General features: G+C 44.3%; 1 protein-coding gene across 2 annotated transcripts in view; it reads right to left on the bottom strand.

Moving 5' to 3' along the window:
• Positions 1–21,644, bottom strand: part of Lmtk2 (lemur tyrosine kinase 2) — a 96,216-nt gene extending 74,572 nt beyond the window's left edge. For both annotated transcript variants that reach the window (XM_036171953.1, XM_036171952.1), the window contains exon 1: positions 21,237–21,644. In XM_036171953.1, the coding sequence (XP_036027846.1) occupies positions 21,237–21,345 (109 nt within the window). In that variant the 5' untranslated portion in view covers positions 21,346–21,644. The remainder of the gene's footprint in view (positions 1–21,236) is intronic.
• Positions 21,645–23,088: the final 1,444 nt, after the last annotated feature.

Genomic DNA, 23,088 nt, shown 5'->3' on the forward strand with positions numbered 1-23,088 from the left:
ATCCTCACAGCAGCCTATATTTAAAAGATTTAAAAAGCCGGCAGTGGTGGTGCACACCTTTAATCCCAGCACTTGGGAGGCAAAGGCAGACTGATCTCTGTGAATTCCAGGCCAGCCTGGTCTACAAAGTGAATTCCAGGACAGTTAGGGCTGTTACACAGAGAAAAAAGATTTGATAGGGTTCTTTTGTTTTGTTTCTTGGTAATTCAACTGTATAGTTTTCAAGTTCAACTTTGTAGATGACAATGTCATGTTGCACTGTCAAAGGATTGGGCACATCTGTGGGCTAACGCCTCCCAAGAACCATGTGCAGCCAGGGCAAGAGTGAGGACTGGGATCTCAGGTAACCTAAAGACCTTCCTCCAAGTCCCCTAGCAGAATGTTAATAGTGAGAGTTTCCTGTGGCTCATCACAGAGGCTCTGATTTACGACAGCAATGGCAATGTCATGCCACAGACACTTCCCTTTCCAGTTTGTTTTGCCTGGCATGCCCAATCCTCTGTAGTTTTCCTTTCTCTCTTCTTCCCTTTCTTCCTTCCTTTATTCAGACAGGCTCTCTCTGTATGGCCCTGGCTGTCCTGGAACTAGATATGTAGACCAGGCTGGCTATGAACTTCCAGAGATTTACATGTATCTGCCTTTCAAGTAGTGGGATCAAAGGAGTGAACCACTATGCTTGGCTTGTAGTTATTCTTAATGAGGCTACACTGTCCCATAGCCCAGCAGGTGCTCTGCAGAAGTCTGCTCCTCAGTTCTCTGCCAAAATCCCAGGAGCCTTGGATTGCTGTTTTCTGCTATGTTGCAGGCTCACCTTTTAGATATATCTACTTCAGACCTCTGGTCAATCAGTACTCCAAGAGCCAAGGGCTTGTTTATTTAAAACCACAGCCTAACAGCTGGATATGTAACTCAATGGGATGTGCTGGCCTGTGCTGCCTTGCATGTGGAGTTCCTGGACTCAATCCACGTGGTGGTGGTGGGGCCTGCGGCAGTGGTGGTGGGGCCTGCGGCAGTGGTGGCAGCAGAAACAGTAATAATAAAGACAGCTCCCCACCCCCGCCCCCACCAGCCCTGGGCAACTGAACTGCTTATTCACTTGTTCACTGCTGACATTACAACTACTTCAGAAAACAAGTTGCCACTGTTTTATACCATTGTTGGTTTCAGAATGATCCTTCTACCATGTGGGTCCTGAGAGTTGAGCTCAGGCTGTTAGCTCAGGTTTGGCAACACATGCCTTATCTACTCTTGAACTAGTGTTTTTGTTATGCAAGGACTACAGCAACAAAGACTCACAAGACAGGTGACTCAAACAACCAGAAAGCATTACTTTCCAAGTTCCAAGCTCAAGTTCAAGGTGTTCGCAGGGTAGTACAAAGGGCGTGTCCTGCATCCTCTGACTCCCACCACCTTTGCAGCCTAGACTCTTGCTGAGCTGCCCTTGCTCTCCACTTGAGACTGTGGGGCCCTCTCTCTGATCAAATCAATCTTCTTTTTCTGCCTTATATCCTACCTACCAGGAACCTCTACCCACCTCACCCTGCAATACCTTGCCCATCAGTGGGAATCATCCCTGAGGTCTCAAGTTAAGGATCTACCTTTGGATGCCCAATTCCCTGCATTTCCCCACCACACAATCTTAAATGCCCCTTAAACTAAATGGGGTCAGGGACCAGGCTTATAATCTACCACTGACTCCCCAGTGGTAGTTAAAAAAAAGACTAGTCTCAAAAAATAAGATGCATGGTTCTTAAGGAACAAGACTGACCTCTGGCCTCCTGGCCTCCACATACAAACATACATGTGCACCTGCAAAGACATGCATGGTACATACGTGCGTACACACACGCGAGCGCGCGCGCGCGCAAGAGAGAGAGAGAGAGAGAGAGAGAGAGAGAGAGAGAGAGAGAGAGAGAGAGAGGGAGGGAGAGAGAGAGAGAGAGAGAGAGAGGGAGAGAGAGAGAGAGAGAGGGAGAGAGAGAGAGAGAGAGAGAGAGAGAGAGGGAGAGAGAGAGAGAGAGAGAGAGAGAGGGAGAGAGAGAGAGAGAGAGAGACAGGGGTGATCATCACTTTTCTCTGAGGGGTTTCAATAACAGTTCTGCAGGTTGAAGTTCAAGCTCAGGGTGGCAGCAGGCTGGCTTCTCCTGCAGCCTTGCTTTCGCCTTGCAGATGTTGCCTTCACATCACACTCTCCATGGTCTTCTGTGTGCAGATCCCTATTGTCTCCCTGACCTGCTTCCTCTTCTGGATATTAGTCAGGAGGCATTAAGAGCCTGCCATGATGACCTCATCTGAACTCAGTCACCTCTTCAAAAGCCCTGGTCCAAACAGTCAGTTTTTTTGTTTGTTTGTTTTTGTTTTTTGTTGGAGCTGAGGACTGAACCCAGGGCCTTGTGCTTGCCAGGCGAGCGCTCTACCACTGAGCTAAATCCCCAAACCCTTGAGACAGAGTCTTTGACTAGCTTTAAAGTCCTAGTAATCCTCCTGCCCTAACCTACTGAATGCTGGGACTACAGGTGTATAGACTATCATATGTCCAAGATAAAAATCAATTTAAGACCACTGGTGCTGGTGGAGGGGCCATCCTGGAGAGCACCAAGAGTTTAAGTCCAGGCCATTTCCGCTCTGTCTCCCCAGGAACCAGGGGCTTATACTTAGTTCAGACTGCCTGACCAGCAAAGTGCAAAACAAGGCAAGCAAAGCTCCTGGGAGGCACTGCTTTCTAGAGTTCATCTACTTTCTGCTTTCCCAGGCACTCTCATCTTGGGAAGTTGACACAAGAGAAACTTGTGCTTGCATGAGAATGGAAACTCAGGGAGACCAGGCTGGTCTAATGAAGGAGACCTGAAGCCAAGCACCAGCAATCTTCCAAACTAGTCCTCCTATAAAGCCCACCTCTAAAATACATAGCTTTGGCTTTTCTTTTTTAATTTTTTTCTAATTATGTGTATTAGGAAGAGGGGTATATGCATATGAGGGCAGGTACCTGTGGAAGCCAAAAGAGGGTACTGATCCTCCTGAGCTAGAGTATATAGGTAGATGTGAGCCACTCAAGGTGGGTGCTAGGAACTGAAGTCCTCTGGAAGAGCAGGAAGCACTATTAACTGCAGAGATCTCTCTCCAGCCCTTCTTTTCTTTTTAAGCAGGTCAAGACCAAGAAAACCGTCTTCCTCTTCCAACACCAAACAAGCAGCTCTGCATCCCAGACTTGGTAATGTGAGTCACTCTCACAGTTTATGGGAAAATGTGGACAATCACTGTGAGACCCACATTTTTGCTTTATAACTCAAAACTGCAAGCCCATCTATCATAAAAGCTTTCTATACACAGAACCTTAAGTCACTAAATGTTTTCTGAGCTCCTAACATAACAATACATCTATTTATAATAGCACTAAGCAATCTAGACTCCCCACAAAGGGTTCTAATATTAGAAAGGGGAAATGAAACAGCACTAAATACACTCAGCCACACACTGAGGGCCAGTAGATGAATCAGAGATTCCACAAGAACCCCTAAGAAGAAGACCAGTGGCCTACAAACACAAAATGGGTGGGGTTCAAAAGTGATCATCAAGGTCACTTGCACTGACAGAGTATGACATAATTTGAGGGCTGACTGAGTATCTGTGAAAGAGATCATTTTATAGGAAAGTGCTGGTTTCTCTCAGCCTATCCCATTAAAATCTGTTACTGAAACATCAATTGACCCCTACTTCTAAAACACTAATGAGGAATGTGGACTATACAGAACTACTGTATGGTGGCCCGGTCTGGTCAAAAGAGTATTATACCAGCTGATTCGGTCAGAATACTATGCTCTGACCCCCTCCCAACTCAGAAGTAACAGAATAGATATTCTACTAACAAGAATTTCTTTAGGGACAGGGTGTCACTATGCAGCCCAGGCTAGAACTGAACTCTCAATGCTGGGATTACAGGTGTGTACCACCATGCTAAGCCTATAACTTATCATCTTGACTAGACAGACAGGTAAATTCATAGTGCACAGAGGGTGAGACACACCATGGAATAGTAAAGCAAGGACTAAGACACTGTTACTGTATATGGAATGATTGGGGAACATACAGTTGTGTGTGTGTGTGTGTGTGTGTGTGTGTGTGTGTGTGTGTGTACAAGTGCGCATTAGCAGATGACAACTTGTGTGAGTAGATTCTCTTCCATTATGTGGGTCTCAGGAATTGAACTTAGATCCTCAGGATCGTCAGCAGGCATATTTACCCACTGAGTCATCTCACTAGCCCCAACCTTGCCTTTTTTGACAATGTCTCTCAGTGGTTTGGGGCTAGCTAATTATATTAGTTTAGTCTGAGAGATCTGCCTGTCTCTGCCTTGCCAGTGCTGGGGTTACAAGCATGCACCACCATGCCTAGCTTTTTACATGGGTTCTGGAAACCAAACTCAGGTCCTCTTGATTGTGCAGCCAGCCCCAAGGAGTATATGTCTGATATTAGAGTAATCCACATAGGACGTGGTAGTGACTTGGTCCCCGAGAGTTATGAAACACCAACACTTAAACAGCACTTAAGTAGTGCCAGACACTACGCTAAACTCATGCAACCCCACAACAACCTCAGAAGCAGGTAGCCATCTTCAAATGAAAAACTGAGCAACTAAGAGACAGAGATGTATAGTAATGGCCATTGCTCAGTACACTACCTCAGCACTCCCTGACAGAAAGGGACAGGGTGGAGCCAACAGTGCCAGGCTGTTGGTAGATGTGAAGCAGAGAGAGAGAGAAAAAAAAAAAATGGTCAGGGAAGAGATCTCAGTTTAGTGTTTTAATCTCTAGTTCAGGAGCAAAGATCACCTGACATTTGAGAAAATGTCATTTAGGCAAAGATAGCAACCTGCACAGCAGATAAAAACAGCATGCAAGAAATGTCTGTAGAAAGCAAACTCCAATCAATATTTCTAGAATTCTAAAGGAGACACTATATTCATGAGAAGATGCTATTTAAAAAGTAGGGGAGCCAGGCATAGCAGTGCATGCCTGAAATCCCAGTATGAGAGAAGCACTTGTTGCTGTTGCAGAGGACCCAGGTTCAGTTCCCAGCGCCCACATGGTAGCTCACAACTGTCTATAACTGCAGTTCCAAGGTATACACTGTTAATATTCTGACCCGCCTCTTGAAATCCCACCCACTTGGCACTGCCCTGCGTCCTGACATAAAAGCCTCATTCTAAGGAAAAACTCCTCCTCTTTCCCACTCTCTCTCTCTCCCCTTCTCCCTCTCTTCCGCTTTTCGTTCCACAAGGTGTGCACCCTCGACCTCTCTCTCCATCATCTCTTTCTTTCATCTCTCTATTATAATAAACTCTCCACATGGATGCAGTGTCTGGGTTGTGCCCGCAGGGCATGCTTCTGCCCAGAATGTTTCCCTGCATGCAGGATACCCTTCAAGTCTGTCCCGTGTCTCGTTCCTCCCCACCCCCAAACAACCACAATAATTCACAACATCCAATGCCCTCTTCTGGCCTCTGGAGGCACCAGACACCCATGTGTTGCACATACATATACATAGGTAAACACTCATAAAGACAATAAATAAGCTGGGCGGTGGTGGCGCACGCCTTTAATCCCAACACTCGGGAGGCAGAGCCAGGCGGATCTCTGTGAGTTCCAGGAAAGGCACAAAGCTACACAGAGAAACCTTGTCTCGAAAAACCCAAATAAATAAATAAATAAATAAATTCCAAAAAAATATTTAAATGTTTTCTTTAATCAACAGAAGTAAAGCAGAGGCTCATCCTAAGAGTTTTAAAAGAACAAAGACAGTACTTGGAAGGCAGAGGCAGGAGAATCTCTATGAGTTAGAGACTAACCTAGTCTACACACAATGAGTCAAATTAAACTGTAAAAAGAATAGGACACACAAGTAACTTTTCCAAAAGCGTATGTGGGTAAACAAATATGAGAATTTTCCAGACCCAAAGCAAAGAAGTGTGAAGATTCAAAGGGCTGGATGAATACTCATATGTCCAAGACTTGGTCCTAGCTGCTGCTGCTGTTTTGAGTAGCTATGGAATCTTTGAGACAAGGGGCCTACCAAGCAGACTTAAGCCACTGGGGTGATGGACCCTGAGGCTAACAGCCTGGCCCTGTTTAATAGTCCAGTCCACTTTCCTGATCTGCCAAGATGTGAGCCTCCTGGTACACATGCTGCCTGCATGAAGTCCACCATGACTGCCCCAGCAGGACAGAGCCAAATTGTGGCCAGAATACATCCTTTTTCACTTAGGTTGTTTCTGTCTGGTATTTTGTCAGTGATGAAAAATAATAATAATAACAACAACAACAACTAACAGAGCAAGAGAAAAGAGGCTACACAGGAAAAGAATAGGCCAGACTGCCTCAGAGCTCTCAAAGGAACACGAAGACAGGCAGAGGGTCTCTACTCCAAGATTAGGACAGTGGATCCTGGGGACTCAGGACAGTAAGATGAGTAAAGAATGAGTAAAGGGAGGGCAGGGTGGCACATGCCTTTAATCCCAGCACTTGGGAGGTGGATCTCTGGGAGTTCAAGGCCAGCCTGGACTACAGAGTGAGTTCCAAGACAGGTTCCAAGGCTACACTGAGAAACCCTGTCTCAAAAAACACCAAAACAAAACAAAACAAAATGAGTAAATGATGATTACATAAAACTAAAACACGTGACATAGGGAAAGTAAAAGGTGTCAAAAACTGAATAAATGCTTTAGTCAGCTATGAATACTTGCAGTCATAGCATAAATGCCAAGGGGCCAGGGGAGTGGGTCAGAGTAGGTCCCTTGCCAAGCCTGACTACCTGAGGGTGTTTGTGTGTGCATGTGCTCTGAGTGGGTGTGTATGTGCAGGTGTGCTCACTCATGAAGCTTTGTATGGAGGAGGCCAGAGGTCAAGATGGAAATGTCTTCCCTGACTAATTTTCACCTTATTTTTTGAAAGCTTCTCTCACTTATCCTGGTGTTCACTGATTAGCTGGCCAGCAAGGACTGGGTCTGCCTGTCTCCTCACCCCCTTTTGCCCACTCCCCCACTCTGATCTCCAGCCCCTCCCTATGTATTTTTAACATCTACCTGGCACCTGGGAAAGATAAACTAAATACTTGCAATGAGCATTACTCTTGGAACCCAAGTAGTCAGCAGATTCTTAAAAGGGCCCGGGCCCTTACAGAAGCCTGTGGTGTTTAAAGGATTTTCATGTTTACAAATGAACATTTACAAGTTTATGATTATGTTTCTTAAAAGGCAGAAACACTCTTGTCCTTTTAATTAACTGATGTAGCTTCACTTCAGAGGTGGAAACTACAGTTGTTCTTTTAGGGGGCTGGGGATTCAGCTCAGCTTCTAGTGTCTGCTTGGCATATAGCTCTGGGCTCTATCCCCAGCACTGTATAAACCAGGTATTGTGATGCACACCTGTAACCCCATCATTCAGGAGGTGGAGTAAGATCACAAGTTCAAGGTCATCCTCAGGTATATAGAGTTCAAGGCCAGAATGGGCTACTGTACGAGAACCTGTCTCAAAAAAGTTATTCTAAACTTGGCAGTGGTGGCACACGCCTTTAATCCCAGCACTCGGGAGGCAGAGCCAGGTGGATCTCTGTGAGTTTGAGGCCAGCCTGGTCTACAAAGGGAGTTTCAGGACAGCCTCCAAAGCTACAGAGAAACCCTGTCTCGAAAAACCAAAAAAAGAAAGAAAGAAAGTGAACTGCTTTTTTTTCAGAGGACCAGGTTCTCTTTGGCATCCATGTTTGACAACTCACAGCTGCCAGAAGCTCCAGCTCCTGGTGATCCAATACCTCAAGCTTCACAGTCCACACACAGCATATGCTTATTCTTTTAGTTATTTTGGTTTCCTGGTTTTGTTTTTTTTTTAATTTTTAATTTTTCAGAGCTGAGGACCAAACCCAGGGCCTTGTGCTTGCTAGGCAAGCGCTCTACCACTGAGCTATATCCCCAACCCCATGGTTTCCTGATTTTTTTCAATATTGCTTTTCTTTTATCATCTTTGAAATTTTGATAGGCTAGCTATGGTGGTACACACCTTGAATCCCAGCACTCACGAGACAGATCTTTGTAAATTTGAGGACAGCATGGTCTACTTAAAGAGCTCCAGGCCACCCAGAGACATACAGTTAACATTTCAAGAGAGAGAGAGAGAGAGGGAGGGAGGAAGGCAGAGTAAGTACACATAGCAGCTTAAAATTTCACTTCAGTGCTTTTGGGTGGTAACTATGAGTCAATGCTGGAGAACAGTGACTGGAGTTAGACTATGTCTCATACTAAACGAGCATGCTGCTCAAAGCACAAGACAGCTTACCCTCGTAAACAGGGTGCTCTGAGTGTCAAGAGTCACTCAGGTAAAATTAGCAGTGAATTTGCAACTTCAATCTTTGGATCTTCCATCTGTGAACTGAAATTGCAGCTTTAAAGTTCTATAGACAAGGAATCAAAACTTCAAACCTTTCTCAGTCTACTGAGTACTCATGGTTAATATCAGCTATGGGATATTTGGTTACATTTTCTCTTGTGTGTGTTTAAGTTCATGTGTGTGCAGGTACACATAGAGTTTAGAGGTTGGTGTGGAGTGGCTTTCTCAATCCATTTTTCACCTTATTTTTAGAGACAGAGTCTCTCACTAAACCTGAACCATTCAGCTAGGTATGCTGGCCAGCAAACTCCAGGACCTTTCCTATCCGCCTCTCTAGCACTGGGATTATTCATGCCTATCACCGATGCTGACTTTTTCACAGGATGTCTAAGGATCAAACTCTGGTACCCTTGCAGAAAGCACTCTGAGTCATCTCCCATCTCCTTAAGTTTTATTTTCTGCAAAGAAAACTAAATTGAATTGCAGATTTCTGGATAGCTCTGCTGCAATGATCCTTGGGTAGTATTTCCAGGGGGCTATTTTGGTAGCTTTGTTATTTTTTCAGTGCCTTACTAGCAATCAGCATCCGGGTGTTGGCTTTAATAACAGTCTGAGATAAAAGTCAAGCGCAGCTCTGCTGGGTAACTGACAGTCTGCATCTCTGGAGGGAACAGTTGCTGCCTATAGAGAGCCAAGCTACAGAGGGGAATTCTGGGCAGAATACAGAGAGGAAGAGAATTTCCTTTCTAAAGCAGCACAGGTTGAATTTATTGAGCTTCCTGAAGAAAAATCTGCAATTTGTACAATACTTTAAATTTAGCAACCCTTTTTTTCGAGACTGGGTCTCAGTCTGTTGCTTAGGCTGGCCTGGAACTACTGGGCTTAAGCAAACCTCCTGCTTCAGCCTTCTGAGAACATAGGGCTACTGGATTACATTGCAATGCTTGGCTTTTGTGGCTCATCTGAGAGAACCAGCAGTTCACAACACCTTAGTTTTACAATAAAAAACTGAAGGCTGTCTACTTGGCCAGGCCCAGGCAGTGGTGGCACACACCTTTGACCCCAGTACTCGGGAGGCAGAGGCAGGTGAATTTCTGTGAGTTTGAGACCAGCCTGGGCTACAAGAGTGAATTCCAGGACAGGCTCCAAAGCTACACAGAGAAACTCTGTCTCAACCCCCACTCCCACCCCCACAAAAAAGCTGAAGGCTGTCCACTATGGTGACACATGACTATAATTCCAGCACATGCCGGGCAGTGGTGGCACACTCCTTTAATCCCAGAACTCGGGAGGCAGAGCCAGGCAGATCTCTGTGAGTTCGAGGACAGCCTGGTCTACAGAGCGAGATCCAGGAAAGGTGCAAAGCTACACAGAGAAACCCTGTCTCAAAGAAAAAAAAAAAAATTCCAGCACAGAAGGCAGGAGCAGTATGATTGGTGCAAGTTTGAGGCTAGCCTGTTCTACACAATGAGCTTCAACTAGACTGGAATACAGTCAGACCATGTCTAAAAAAAAAAAAATCTTGCTTTATCAAAACTTACATTTATAAATGTTTGTTGGTAAATACTATTCAAGGTATGTATTTTGCTTTAAAAAATTCATTGAGCCTATGATGTTCTTTTAATGATATCCAATTGATTACACAGTTTTCATTCTTTCAACTCATGAAACTATTTTGCACAAGGCTGGAGAGATGGTTCAATGGTTAAGAGTTCATACTGGTCTTGCAAAGGAACCTGAGTTAGTTCCCTTTCAACTAGTTCCCACATCAACTGGTTCACAATCACCTGTAATTCCAACTCCAAGGGATTCAAAGTTTTTTCCCTCCTTGAATACCTGCACTCATATGTGCATACCCCACATAAATACATACATACAGGTAATTTAAAGACAGTAAAATAAATATTAATAAAAATAATATTTTGAGCCAGGCATGATGGCACACCCCTTTAATCTCAGCAATCAGAAGGCAGAGGCAAGCAGATCTCTGAGCTTGAGCCAGCCTGACCTACATAGTGAGTTCCAGGACGTCCAAAGCTACACAGAGAAGCCCTGCCTCAAAAAAGAAAAAAAAAACAAAATTGAGTTGGGAGGAGTCATGCACTGCTTTAACCCAGCACTCCAGGAAACAGAGACAGGTGGATCTAAGTTCAAACCCAGCCTGGTCTAACTATACAGGGAGTTCAAGCCAGTAAGACCCTGATGCACACAAAACATGAAACCAGTCATAAATCTTAGGCTATCCTAAAATAAGTTAGCTTAGAAAAATCATAAAGGAGTTGGAGATTTAGCTCAGCAAGGCCCTGGGTTCAATCCTCAGCTGGGGAGGAGGGGGTAAGAAAAATAATAAAGGCAATGCACACCTTTAATCCCAGCACTCAGAACACTGGAGTTCAAGGCCACCTGGTCTACAGAGAGAGTTCCAGGTTAGTCAGGCTACACAAAGAAACCTTGCCCCTCCTGCCCCTGGGGGGAAAAAAAAGGAAGAAAAAACCATAAAGGTATCTACCACCAAAGCCGAGGACTTGAATTCCATCCCCAGAACCCACATGATGGAAAAGAAAAAGTTGTCTTCTGACACATACTTTATAGCACCAGCGCACTCGCACGCTCTCTCCGTGTCTCTCCGTGTCTCTCTGTCTCTCTCTGTCTCTGTCTCTGTCTCTCTCTCTCTCTCTCTCACTCACACACACACACACACACACACACACAAACTAACTGAAACTTTTTTTTTGTTTTTCAAGACAGGGTTTCTCTGTAGCTTTGGAGCCTGTCCTGGAACTCGCTTTGTAGACCAGGCTGGCCTCGAACTCAGATCCACCTGCCTCTGCCTCCCCAGTGCTGGAATTACAGGCGTGCGCCACCACCGCCTGGCCTGAAAGATTTTTAAATTTAAGTTTTTCTCTTGCTTCCTTCAATCTCATCAGTTCAAACAAGCCCCAAGTCCCCATTAAATAACTCCTGTGTTTTGTTATCTAGATAGAATATTTGTGCCAGGATGGAGGTGGGGAGGGGCAGCAGAAAGGACTTTAAGTACAGCATTTTAAGAAAACCTACAGAATTAAAGAGTTCATGCTGTTGGTTAGTCTGGGTCCCCAACATCTGCAATTCTACAAATAAGTAGGTGACTCTGGTGCAAGCAGGATCCTGTTTTATGAAAATACCCTCAGTCCCCCATCAGCTCCATCTGAACCAATCTGGAGCTGGGATTTCCATACAAAGAAAAGATTTTAGCAGTGAGAAGGACACGGGTGAGACAAGACTGACCATGAATTTCAATGTGTTGCTCTCAGTTCAGATACTATATACGCTATTTTCACATATGTTTGACATTTTCCACAATAGAAATGAAACGCTCTAGATGCCAATTAAAGGCTTGGAATGTAGCTGTTAGTAGAGTGCCTACCTAGTGCACAGGAAGCCCTGGGTTCCACCCTAGCACATCTGCAATCCTAGGACTGAAAAGATGCAAACAGAAGGGTCAGAGGTTCAATGTCTCAGCACCTACCAGTAACTCCTGAAAATCTGATGTCCTCTTCTGGCCTTCATCCTCATAGAGACACACACACACACACACACACACACACACACACACACACACACACACCCCTACAAATAAAAATAAAATCTTAAAAAAAACAAAACACAACTTCTAGAGATATGTTCCCTCACAAGGAGGTGGAACTTAAATCAACTACACACAGTAAACGTGGACTGCACCCTTGGAGGAAAAGTAACCACGGGGAAAGGACCACCACAGGTGGTCAGTGAGGGTCACACTGGAAGGATGTGGCATCTCTGACCTGGTAAGATTGCCACTTTATAATCTCTGTGATCTTCCTCCTAGTCCGTAATCCTAGCACATGGGAAGTGAAGGCGAAGAGAACCAGAAGTTCAAGGTCATTCTGCGCTACAGAGAAAATATGAGACCTTCATAAAAACAGAAAAAAATCAAGTGAGCATAGAGAAAGATTCATTCACCACCTCCTATTATGTGTGAATACTGCATCACAGTTTGGTGAATTTAGGACTATCTTCATCGTCCTCACCTACACATTAGACTAACATGCTATACAAAGCACCAGAAATACCTATAACATTAGACACAGCCCTTGCAAGCCAATTGAGAGGACTTGACCTAAGGTCTATGCTAAGTCTAAGCGGTAGACAGATAAAAGAAATCTATGCTCTTATGGATCACACAGCCTATTAGTAAATTTTCCTTACTGCCTTCCATTTCATATACATTTACAGTATTTCAGTGTACAATTTACTTTAAGATGTTTTTGATGTACAAATGTGATATATACCTTCAAGTGTCACTTAAGTTAAAAATTTAAAAGGAAAAAAAATCAAAACCTGGGACAGCATCCTTGGAATCCCTTCCTTACTGGGAGATGTCTGTCTCTTTGTTGAGTGCTACGAAAATTAATCAAAACCTAAGTTGCAATGTTTTCAACCAGCAACCCATGGTTTACTGGGGTAGGAATTTCTAAGACCTGGACTAGAACAAAGAATTTAGGAGGAAGTGGGGTTTACAAAGAGCTTTAAAAAGGAAGATGAGAATCTGCACAGAGCATTTCATAAACTATAAGCAAGTTAACCGAGCTCTTAAGAAAGTGCTGAGGAGATGGCCCAGTTGGTAAAGTGCTTATTGCACAAGTATGATGACCTGAGCCTGATCTTCAACACTCATGCAAAACAGCCAGGCACTTGCAATACACACCAGGCCCCTGGGGCTCACTGGCCAGCCAGCCTAACCTACTTGGCAAGCTCCAGGTCAGTGAAAGATCCTGTCTCAAAAACAAGATGGACAGCTCCTGAGGAACACCACTAGGACCCCTTACACACACACACACACACACACACACACACACACACACACACACACGCACACGGTGGGGGTGGGGGAGTTGGACAACCACCAGCTACAGAAGACAGCATGCAGACAGGAAGAGCTCATATCATACCAGATGGGAATCTACTAAATTGAGGCCAGATACAAGGAACCAGGGACTATTGTAGCCACAATGCACAGTCTTGGCATGTTTATTTGAACTGACGGTAACTTATGCTTTTTTAAAATATTAAAACAAATACCCATTACATAGCAAAATGCAAAATCTGCCAAACCGTCAAAATTGAAATGTCATGCATTCCCCCACTCTAGCCAAGGAAGGCCCAGGAGGGTACAGGAGTGACCAGAGAATGAGGCCACATTCAGGTGGGGTGGGAATGAGAGATGCCCACCATCCTGTTAGGAGTCTGGCCCCATCCCACTGCTCATTTCCCACTTGAGTCACAATAAAATCAAATGAGATTTGAGACTGCTGCACTGTGCTAACCTTTGCCAACAAAAGACATTTTTAAAATACTGAGGTTATTTTTCTGATATGCCTGATGCCAAGGCATGGTTCCAAGTGAGTCACTTGCCACAATTTTAAAATACATCACTGCAATATTTTTGTTCTGCCAACACACTGATTTCACCATATTTCCCTGGCTTTTTGTTTTTGTTTCTTTCTTTCCTTTGCAGTTCTGGGGATTGAACTCAGGGCTTTATACTCTACCAAGGAGCTAAAGTTCCAGCCCTTAGTTTTGAGATGGAGGTCTTATTATGTAGCTTAGGCTGGCTGGACCTCTCTGTGTAGCCCAGACTGGACTCCAATTCATGGCCCTCTGCCTCAACCTTGAGGGTGAAAAGATTATAGGTGTGCACTACTAGTCTGGTTCCCTAGTTTTCTTCTCTTTATTTTCTTAAGATTTATTTTATTATTTTAATTACATATAGGAGTGTGTGACTGTGTGTGGGTATGTACAGATCAGTGTAGATGCCAGAAGAGGCCAGAGGTACCAATTCCCCTGGAGCTGGAGTTAACAGATAGTTGTGACTTACTTGATGTGGGTGCTGGCCACTGATCTCAAGTCCTCTGGAAGAACAGCAGGCTCTTCCTCTAGTTTGCTCTTAAAACAGTATCTTTACTTGAAGATTCTTCACTTGAAGAATCTACACCCTAAACAGGCAGTATATTCCAGACCAGAACCACCAGTCCAACTTTTTCTTTACAGACCACGCCTTTCTTCACAACTAAGTAAATGATTTTTATCACATTTTTTTTTTTTTTTTAAATTTTGCAGGGAGGGGATGCTAGCAAGTGAAGGGCAACTTGTGGGAGTTTGTTTCCTCCTTCCATCATATCAGTCCTGGGGATTGATCTTGGGTTATTAGGCTTGAGGGCAAGCACCTTTACCTACTGAGCCATCTTGCTGGCCCACAAAGAAAAATTTTAAAGAGTAAAGCATAGCCAGTAATCTGCAAAAATGCATGATTTGAGAGAGACAGAAATGATTGATAGATATATAGATAGATAGATAGGGATAGATTGAAAATGGGAAGCATTATCCTTGGGCTGGTTATTCCTCAGTCTGGCTTAAACCATTCAGCCTTTGGGGATACTTCAAGAAAATATGCAACTGTGTATGGGATTAAGGAAATTTAGATTGTTCATGGTTCCTTTAAGTAAATTAAAACCAGCAATTGTTCACTTGCAAGAGCTTTAGTCATCATGGGGCTTAAAAACAGGTTTATTACATAAAAGCAGACTAATTTAGATCATCCTAAAAATTTCTAGCATAGTTCCCCAACAGAATGAACCTGAAGAAGTAACTATGCCAGCTCATAGAGCCTGCATAAATCTATCAGACTGACTTTCCCCTTACAAGGTCTCCATCCACCAGATAACAAGGTTTTGTTTTTTTCCCCCCAGAGCTGAACCCAGGGCCTTGCGCTTGCTAGGCAAGTGCTCTACCACTGAGCTAAATCCCCAACCCCGATAACAAGGTATTTTGAGCAACAGATTTTTCAAATCCAATAAAAATAAGATATTCCATGCTAAGCAACCACCACTTAAGAACTCCTGGGTTCGATCCTCACCTCCACATGAAAGAAAAAAAAAGACCTCCTTCTTTGGGGGCTGGGAATTTGGTCAGTTAGTAGAACACTTGCTTAGCATTCATGAAGCCTTGGGTTTGGTCCCCAGTACCACATACAACTGACAGTGGCGGCATATACTTCCAATCCCAGGAGTTAGTCAGGAAGATCAGAAGCTCAAGGTCACCCTCCACTACACAGCAAGTCTGAGACAAGCATGAGCTACATGAGATCCTTTCTCAAAAAACAAAACAAAGTTTTGTTTCTTTGAAACTATACCATTCGTGATTAGCTAACCTACCCAACTTACAAAGAAATCTGAGACAATGAAGAACTCTACATTACCAAGAACAACATAAAACAGACATGGGTGCACCATTATGAAGCTACCCATCCACCCTTCCAACAACCATTTACATAGATTTTATTAGGTTTGGTTTTTTTTTTTTTTAAGATTTACTTTATTTTATATGTATGTGCACTATGTGCCCACAGAAGCCAGAAGATGGAACTGGATCCCATAGAACTAGAGTGACAGATGATCGTGAGCCACCGCGTGGGTGCTGAGACTAGAATCCAGATCCTCTGCAAGAGCTAACAAGTGCTTTAAACAGCTAAAGCCATCTCTCCAGGCCCTGTTTTTCTGTTGTTTATTTTGTTTAAAGTGCTGAGTTCTGGGAAGCCAAGAGAGGGCAGATAACTAAGCCAAAGAATTTTTTCTCTCTTTCTTTTTGTCTTTACAGTAATATAGAATGAACCTAGGGTCTCCTGCATGCTTGGGCAAATGCCACTAAGCTATATCCCCACCCCTACCCAGCCCCTTCCTTTTTAGAGACAGGGCTTCACTATGTAGCCCTGGCTGGTCTGGAACTCACTATGTAGACAAGGGTGACCTTGAACTCACAGAAATCACACCTGCTTCTGAATACTGAGATTAAATGTGTATACATCAGGCTCCCAGTCCTTATTTTACATTTCCAATTTTGAGACTGGTTCTTAAGTTGCTCGGGCTAGCCTTGAACTTGGGATCTTCCTGCCTCAGCCTTCTGGACTGACCCACGATTTTAAAACTAGTGAAACAGAAGGTCTCATACCCAGGTCTAACACAAAGCCCAGCTTCTTTATGTCTAGGACATTACATCATGTTCTCTCTATAATTGTTTCATGAGTTTTACTCTCAACTGGGCTGAAAAGTTCAACTTTTTTTTTTTAAGATTTATTTATTATGTATACAGTATTCTGCCTGCATGTATACTTGCAGGCCAGAAGAGGGCACCAGATCTCATTACAGATGGTTGTGAGCCACCATGTGGTTGCTGGGAATTGAACTCAGGACCTCTAGAAGAACAGCCAGTGCTCTTAACTTCTGAGCCATCTCTCCAGCCCTCAACTCTTTTTTTCTATGTCCATCCACATCCACAAAGACTTTTTATTTTGTTTGGTTTCTCAAGAAAGAGTTTCTCTCTGTGGACCAGGCTGGCCTCAAACTCAGAGATCCATCTGCCTCTACCTCCCAGTGATGGGATTAGTGTGCCCCCACCCTACCACCATCACTGCTGCCACCACCACTGCCACTTAGCCACAAAGACTTTTTTGAGGACTCATTTATTTTAACTGTTTCAGAACCTGAAACAGTCTTTTATCATGACAATGTCCTTTCATTATTATTATTATTATTATTATTATTATTATTATTATATGTACAGTCGTTATCAAAGTGACACAGCCCACAAGGGACAGAGAGGGCCCAAGGACTCTCCGAATTTCAAGAGAAGTGCATCAACAGTCAGCACACTGATAACAGCAAGCTGTAAGGATTTGGTAACCTCATTGCTGAGCAGCTACAAAACTGGACAGACTTCCAATTATAGTACAAAAAGCATATTTAGTGGCACAAAAATGTCACCAAATGAAAGCAATTAGAGAAATCCTAACCTAAATCCATTTGCAAGCCCCAAGAATCTCCTTGAGAAGCCTATTGAGAAATACTTATTTCTCAGAAGTTGTGAAAATTAATCACAAAAATTCAAACTTTGGAAAGCAATTCCTTGATGATACAAGTCTGTCTGCTTCATTTAAACTAAGAGAGCCAGATTCAGAAACCACATTAATCAGCGGCTGAGTCCCCCTGGCTTCCGTGAGGGCCTTTATCTGGAACTGCTAAAGCTTCCTCTGTACTCTGTGACCTAATATGCCGCAGAACAACAGAAATGGGCTTCCCTGTCTAACCACTATCCTAATATTAACAAGGCAATGTAGCTCGGAGGAATATGTTCACATATACCACTATAGATCTTTCCTTTCTAGCCATCCAGATTGATGTTATAACTCCACAGGCTCTTACAAGTACACACGTTTCCTAAAAATGATCTGATAACCATACAGAAAAGAACTGAGCTATAATCTTAGTTTGGTCACTTAGCAGAGTTTGTGAAAACTATATTTTCTCCCTTCCCCTAAGCTTCCCAGTGAGGCCCAGCAAGTTCTCAGTTTACATAACAAGGGCTCATACAGCAGAAATAGGGATCTTTGAGAAACTAGACTCATAGACACGAGATAGATAAAAGGGCATCCTTCAGACACAAAGTGGCTCACAATAAAATTCAACAACAAAATGCCTTCTGAGCCAGGCGGTGGTGGCGCATGCCTTTAATCCCAGCACTTGGGAGGCAGAGCAAGGCAGATCTCTGGGAGTTCAAGGCCAGCCTGGTCTACAGCGTGAGATCCAGGACAGAATCCAAAGCTACACAGAGAAACCCTGTCTGGGTGTGTGTGTGTGTGTGTGTGTGTGTGTGTGTGTGTGTGTGTGTGTATGTGTTATTTATTTATTTTTAAAAATGCCTTCTGAGCCACTAAGCACCAGGCACAGTGGTGCAACCCTGTCATCTCTGCACTCCAGAGGCTGAGGTAAGAGGATCCAGATTTGGTGAGCAGCCTTTGCTACCCAGCAAGGCTCTGCCTCAAAAAATAAAAGGGAAAACTTCCATGGACAAGGCAACCCACATATTTACATAGTTTTACAATGAGTCAATGAGTAAACACCTTTCAACTTCCAATCCTGAGAATGACTCTGAATAACAAAGACATCTTTCATAAGTTAATTTCAATTTTAAAGTTTATATATGAAAGATATCCTAATGAAATCCATTTTTATACTTTTTATACTAAGCTAAAAAGTTAATTCAAGAAATAAAGGGCTGGAGATGAGATGGAGAGATGGCTCAGCAGTTGTGAGCACAGGATGTTCTTTCAGAGGACCTGGTTTGATTCCTAGCACCTAGGCTATTCACAATCATCTATAACTCCAGAATGTGACACCTCTTTTGCCCTTCTCAGGCACTGGGCACCCACATGGCACACAGACATACATGCAGGCAAATATCCACACACATAAATAAAAATTTCAAAAAGAAAAGCTGGACTTTAAGTCACAACTCCCTTGTTTCCCATGCAAACAGACAAGCAAAGGATAAAACCTCATGTGTTTGTTATTATTGCTGTTTTGTCCTTTTGAGACAGTCTCAATATGTAGCCTTAGCTGGCCTTGAACTCACTATGTAGCCTATGTGGTTGGCCCTGATCCTTGCATTGATCCTCCTGCCTCTGCCTCCTGAGTACCCGGATTACACCTATGCACCACCATACCTGACTTCAAGTATATTCCCCCAGCACATGCACAACCAACCTATTTCTGAGATTTGTGCTTTCTCCAAGGCACCATAGAACAAGAGGAAGGAGCCGAAGGGTTCTCTGCAATGGGCCTACCCTTACTGGGGAAAGCTACCCCTGTCTTGTACAGGTCCCTAGATCATCAGACACCCCAGTTATGTTTTCAATGCATAGCTACTCTTTTATCTACCATGTATGTTCAAGATAGAGCCTTCTCTTCTATCATGGTGGAGTGTTTGGCAAGTGTGAGATGCTGGGTTGAATCCCTAGTACAGAGGAAGGAGAGAGGGAGAGAGAGAGAGAGAGAGAGAGAAAGAGAGAGAGAAACACAAAGAACCCCAGTTGCAATATCAAGAAGCTATTTGGTGGAGGAACAATACCACAAATCTGTCTGATATTTGATACATCATTTCCAGTTTAGTTTCAGATACCTGCTAATCCCTTGCCACACATTTAAGCTACACAGCTACCCTCCAAGGATCAAAATATGAAAGAAAAATCTGCAAAGGTTGATACAAATCACCTGGACTTCATTTAGGCAAAATCTGATTATTTCTATTCAGAAGTTTGTATTTTTTTTTTCTGGTTGCTTTGTTTTATAAGACCTCAACAAAACTGATATAAGAATAGAAAAAAGGAAGAATAAGAGAAGAAAGGCAAACAGACATACTTCACATATATATATGTGTGTGTGTGTGTATATATATGTGTGTGTGTGTGTGTGTGTGTGTGTGTGTGTGTATATATATATATATATATATATATATATATATATATATTTGTTAAAATGCATTAAAAAAAGTTGATAGGCACAAAGTCTTCTGGAAGTTTCTGGAATCCCCTTGACATACACTCTATCCAGTATGCTACTCTAGTGTTAATTTTCTATTTAAATGTCAATATCTTTACATATAATCTTTCCCAGCTTCCCTGGTAGTTTCTGCAACACCCATCCTGGCTGCCTATCTACTTCGTCTGACATTGACATCTTATCCATTGGATCAGAACACAGAAGTCACCAAAAAGGATTTGATTGATTCTAAGGAGACAGCAGAAACAGTGCTACATTAGTATACAGTATAATGACATCACTTAATGATCAACTGAAGGGCACTCAATGGCATATAACCTCTTTCACTGTGGATTTGTTTGAAACACCTGTATTGACGGGAGGCAGTTCTGCACTTGATATTATTCCAAAATAACCCTTCACCTCAGATGCATTCCACAGACCGTGACAAGACTTGACGTGAACTGGCGGGTGGGGAGGGAAGACCGAACAAGACCTGAGTTTGGATCCAACTACAACTTGGCTGTGTCACCTTGAGCATATCTTTTGATCACCACGGTTCTAATAGCCTCAAAGCAAAAGATGAAGAGATTGGACTAAATCTCTTCGAAGTTTCTTCCTACCTCTAAAGTTCTTTGAAATTTCAATAACTCCTCCTTCATTGAAAAGATAAGCAGTAATGAAGAGAAGTTAGCCTAGTTTTTTTTTTCCTTAAAATTTGAGATGTTTTCTTTAGCTGAAGTTTTTCTATAAACTCTAAATCAAAACTATATGCAGAAAATACGGAAGGTCTGAGGGCTGGAAAAGAGAATCACTCACTAATGCCACTAAAATAGGAATTTCAATTACCCTCAGGCCAATTTGTCAATAGTTACTCAAAAGCTACTACTCTAATCACTGGCTTCCTAAAACAAAAATATGTTTCGTCGCTCCCTTCTCATCCCCAGAGATTTACCCGGAATAATATTAAATCAATCAATCAATCAACAACCACAGCATCTAAAATCAATTTACAACTTTAGAACAAGTTTCGGGGAGTAAAGAAAACTCCGCACAGCTTCCCCGAGTCACTAGTTTCATTTAAGGAATGAAGAGAGATAAGAAACGGTTCTTATTGTAAGACGTGAGAAAAGCCACAACGGGCAGGTGACATCTGGAAAAAAGGAAAAAGCTTGAAGGACCTTTAGGCAACAAGTTTAGAGAGCAGGAAAAGAGTCCCCCAGGGATGTGGGGGAATCCGTCGCTGCCACCTCGCCCCGCCGTCTTCCCCCACCCCCAGCGCGTCGCCGCGCCCCCGCCCCCATCCCACGCCCCTGCGGCAAGAAATCTCCCCAGGATCGCTGTTTCCCGCGGCCTCCTGCCCTCGGCAGGCCTCCGATCCATCGCAGAGGCGGCCAGACCCCGCAGGCCCGCCATCCTCGCCGCCACCCCGCAAGACGCAGCGGCCCCGCAGCCCCCTGGTCCCGCTCACCTGCACCTGTTTGCGGAAGTGGCGCGGCCCGGGCACTGCCGACGGTCAGGAGCAGCAGCAGCAGCAGCAGCAGCACCGACATCCCCGAGGACGCCGGCGGCCCCGGCATCTCGTCCACCGCGCGGTCCCCCGGGGCCAGCTCTCGGGTCGCCGCCTTCAGTCAGTCAGTCAGTCCTCCGCGCTGCCTCAGCGACACCGGCGCCGGCTGCTTCGGGACACACGTCTTTTCGGCCAAATGTCAACCTCGTTCCCGGTCTGCCTCCGCCGCTCTGGCCGCAGAACCTTCATCATTCTTCCCGCCCGTCTGCGCCGCCGCCGCCCCTCAACAGCAGCAACGGCAGCCACCCTGCGGAGCCGCGGGCCCGGGCAGCCGCGCTCCCGCCGCCATGATGGGCTGCGTCATGTGACGTAGGGCGGAGGCGGGATGCCGTGACCGACACCTAGATCAGCCAATAGTCTGTCCATACTGGCTCCGGAGGCTCCGCCCCCTCAGCCGGAGGAGGCGAGGTAGAGATCGCTGCGCCCCCTGCAGACGGAGGAATGGGCAGCAGGTAACACCAATTACTTTAAAATGTAAATTATAGGAAGATATAAGAAGGCCATAAAAACCCACTTATAAGTCAATCTGGGACTTTCTCTTTCTTTTTCTTACTTTTCTTTTTATTCTTTTTCTTTTCTTCTTTTCAATCAACATGGTTCTCGGTATTTTATCACCCAAAACATAGACCGATTTTGCCTTCTTCATTTTTACTAATCGGAACTTTCCTAGCCTCTTCACCTTAGGTTGACCCTCACATCCTATCAGCTTCTGAGGAGCTTTGAACCTTTTAAAATTTTAATTAAACAAGAACAGAATGTTTGTGCCTTCATCACCCACTGAGGTAGCTTGTAGGCTCAAGCTGGCCCCTCTGCCAAGACGGCCCGTCCTGTCCCCTCTTGTTCACCTGGCAGATGCTCTTCCATTCACTCGTCAAGACACACCTAGACTATGACTTCATCGATGAGGGCTTCTCACCAATCCCCCAAACAATTGAACAGCCCCACCCCAACCCAGCCCTGGACCAGATGCCATGTTTTATTGTTCCTGTGACTGTAAACTCCTTGGAGACAGCAGCCTCTCTTAGCCTGAAGTAGGTGTCTTCTAAAGGAACTGTACTAGGTGTTGGTGCTGGGTGTGAGGAGGGAGCAGCTTCCAGGTGAGGAAGAAGACAGCTAGAGAGATTGCTTGCCTTGCTAGCCTGAGGACCTGAGTTTGATCCCCAGAACCCCACATAAAGAAAAGCCCACCTTGGTGGAGCATGCTTGCTGGGGAGGCAGAAAAAGATGGATCCTTGGGGTTTGCTGACAAGCCTAACAAGCAAGTTCCAGGCCAAGAAGAGCCCCTACCTCAAAAAGGGGGGGGACCCTAAGGAATGACACCCAAGGTTGTCTTCTGCCCTCCATACACACAGAGAGAAACAAATGGAAAAAAAATGCACACACATACATGAATTCTCATGCAAACACAAAAGGAATGGAGAAAGTACTTTCAGTAACACAGCTCCGAGGCCACTTTGTTGGGGGTGGGGAGACCACCTTTTCTGACTCTGTTGGTCTAATTTGTGAATGAGGGGACTTCAGCAACTGGCAAAGATAGAGCTTCCTCCATTCTCCAAACTCCCTGTAAATCCCCAGCTGTCCATGGTGCCAACTCAGCACAGGGCACAGGATGGAACATCTGTTGATGATGATTGAGGCAATTCACACTAAACACCTGAGGAAACAAGAAGCTGGTATGTGACAGACGCCTGAGCTCTGCTGCCACTTTCTTCTGCTGGTCTTTCTGTGGGAAAGGGTAGGGAGGCAAAGGTCT

This window comes from Onychomys torridus, chromosome 22 (genome assembly GCF_903995425.1).
Source record: "Onychomys torridus chromosome 22, mOncTor1.1, whole genome shotgun sequence".
NCBI lineage: Eukaryota > Metazoa > Chordata > Mammalia > Rodentia > Cricetidae > Onychomys > Onychomys torridus.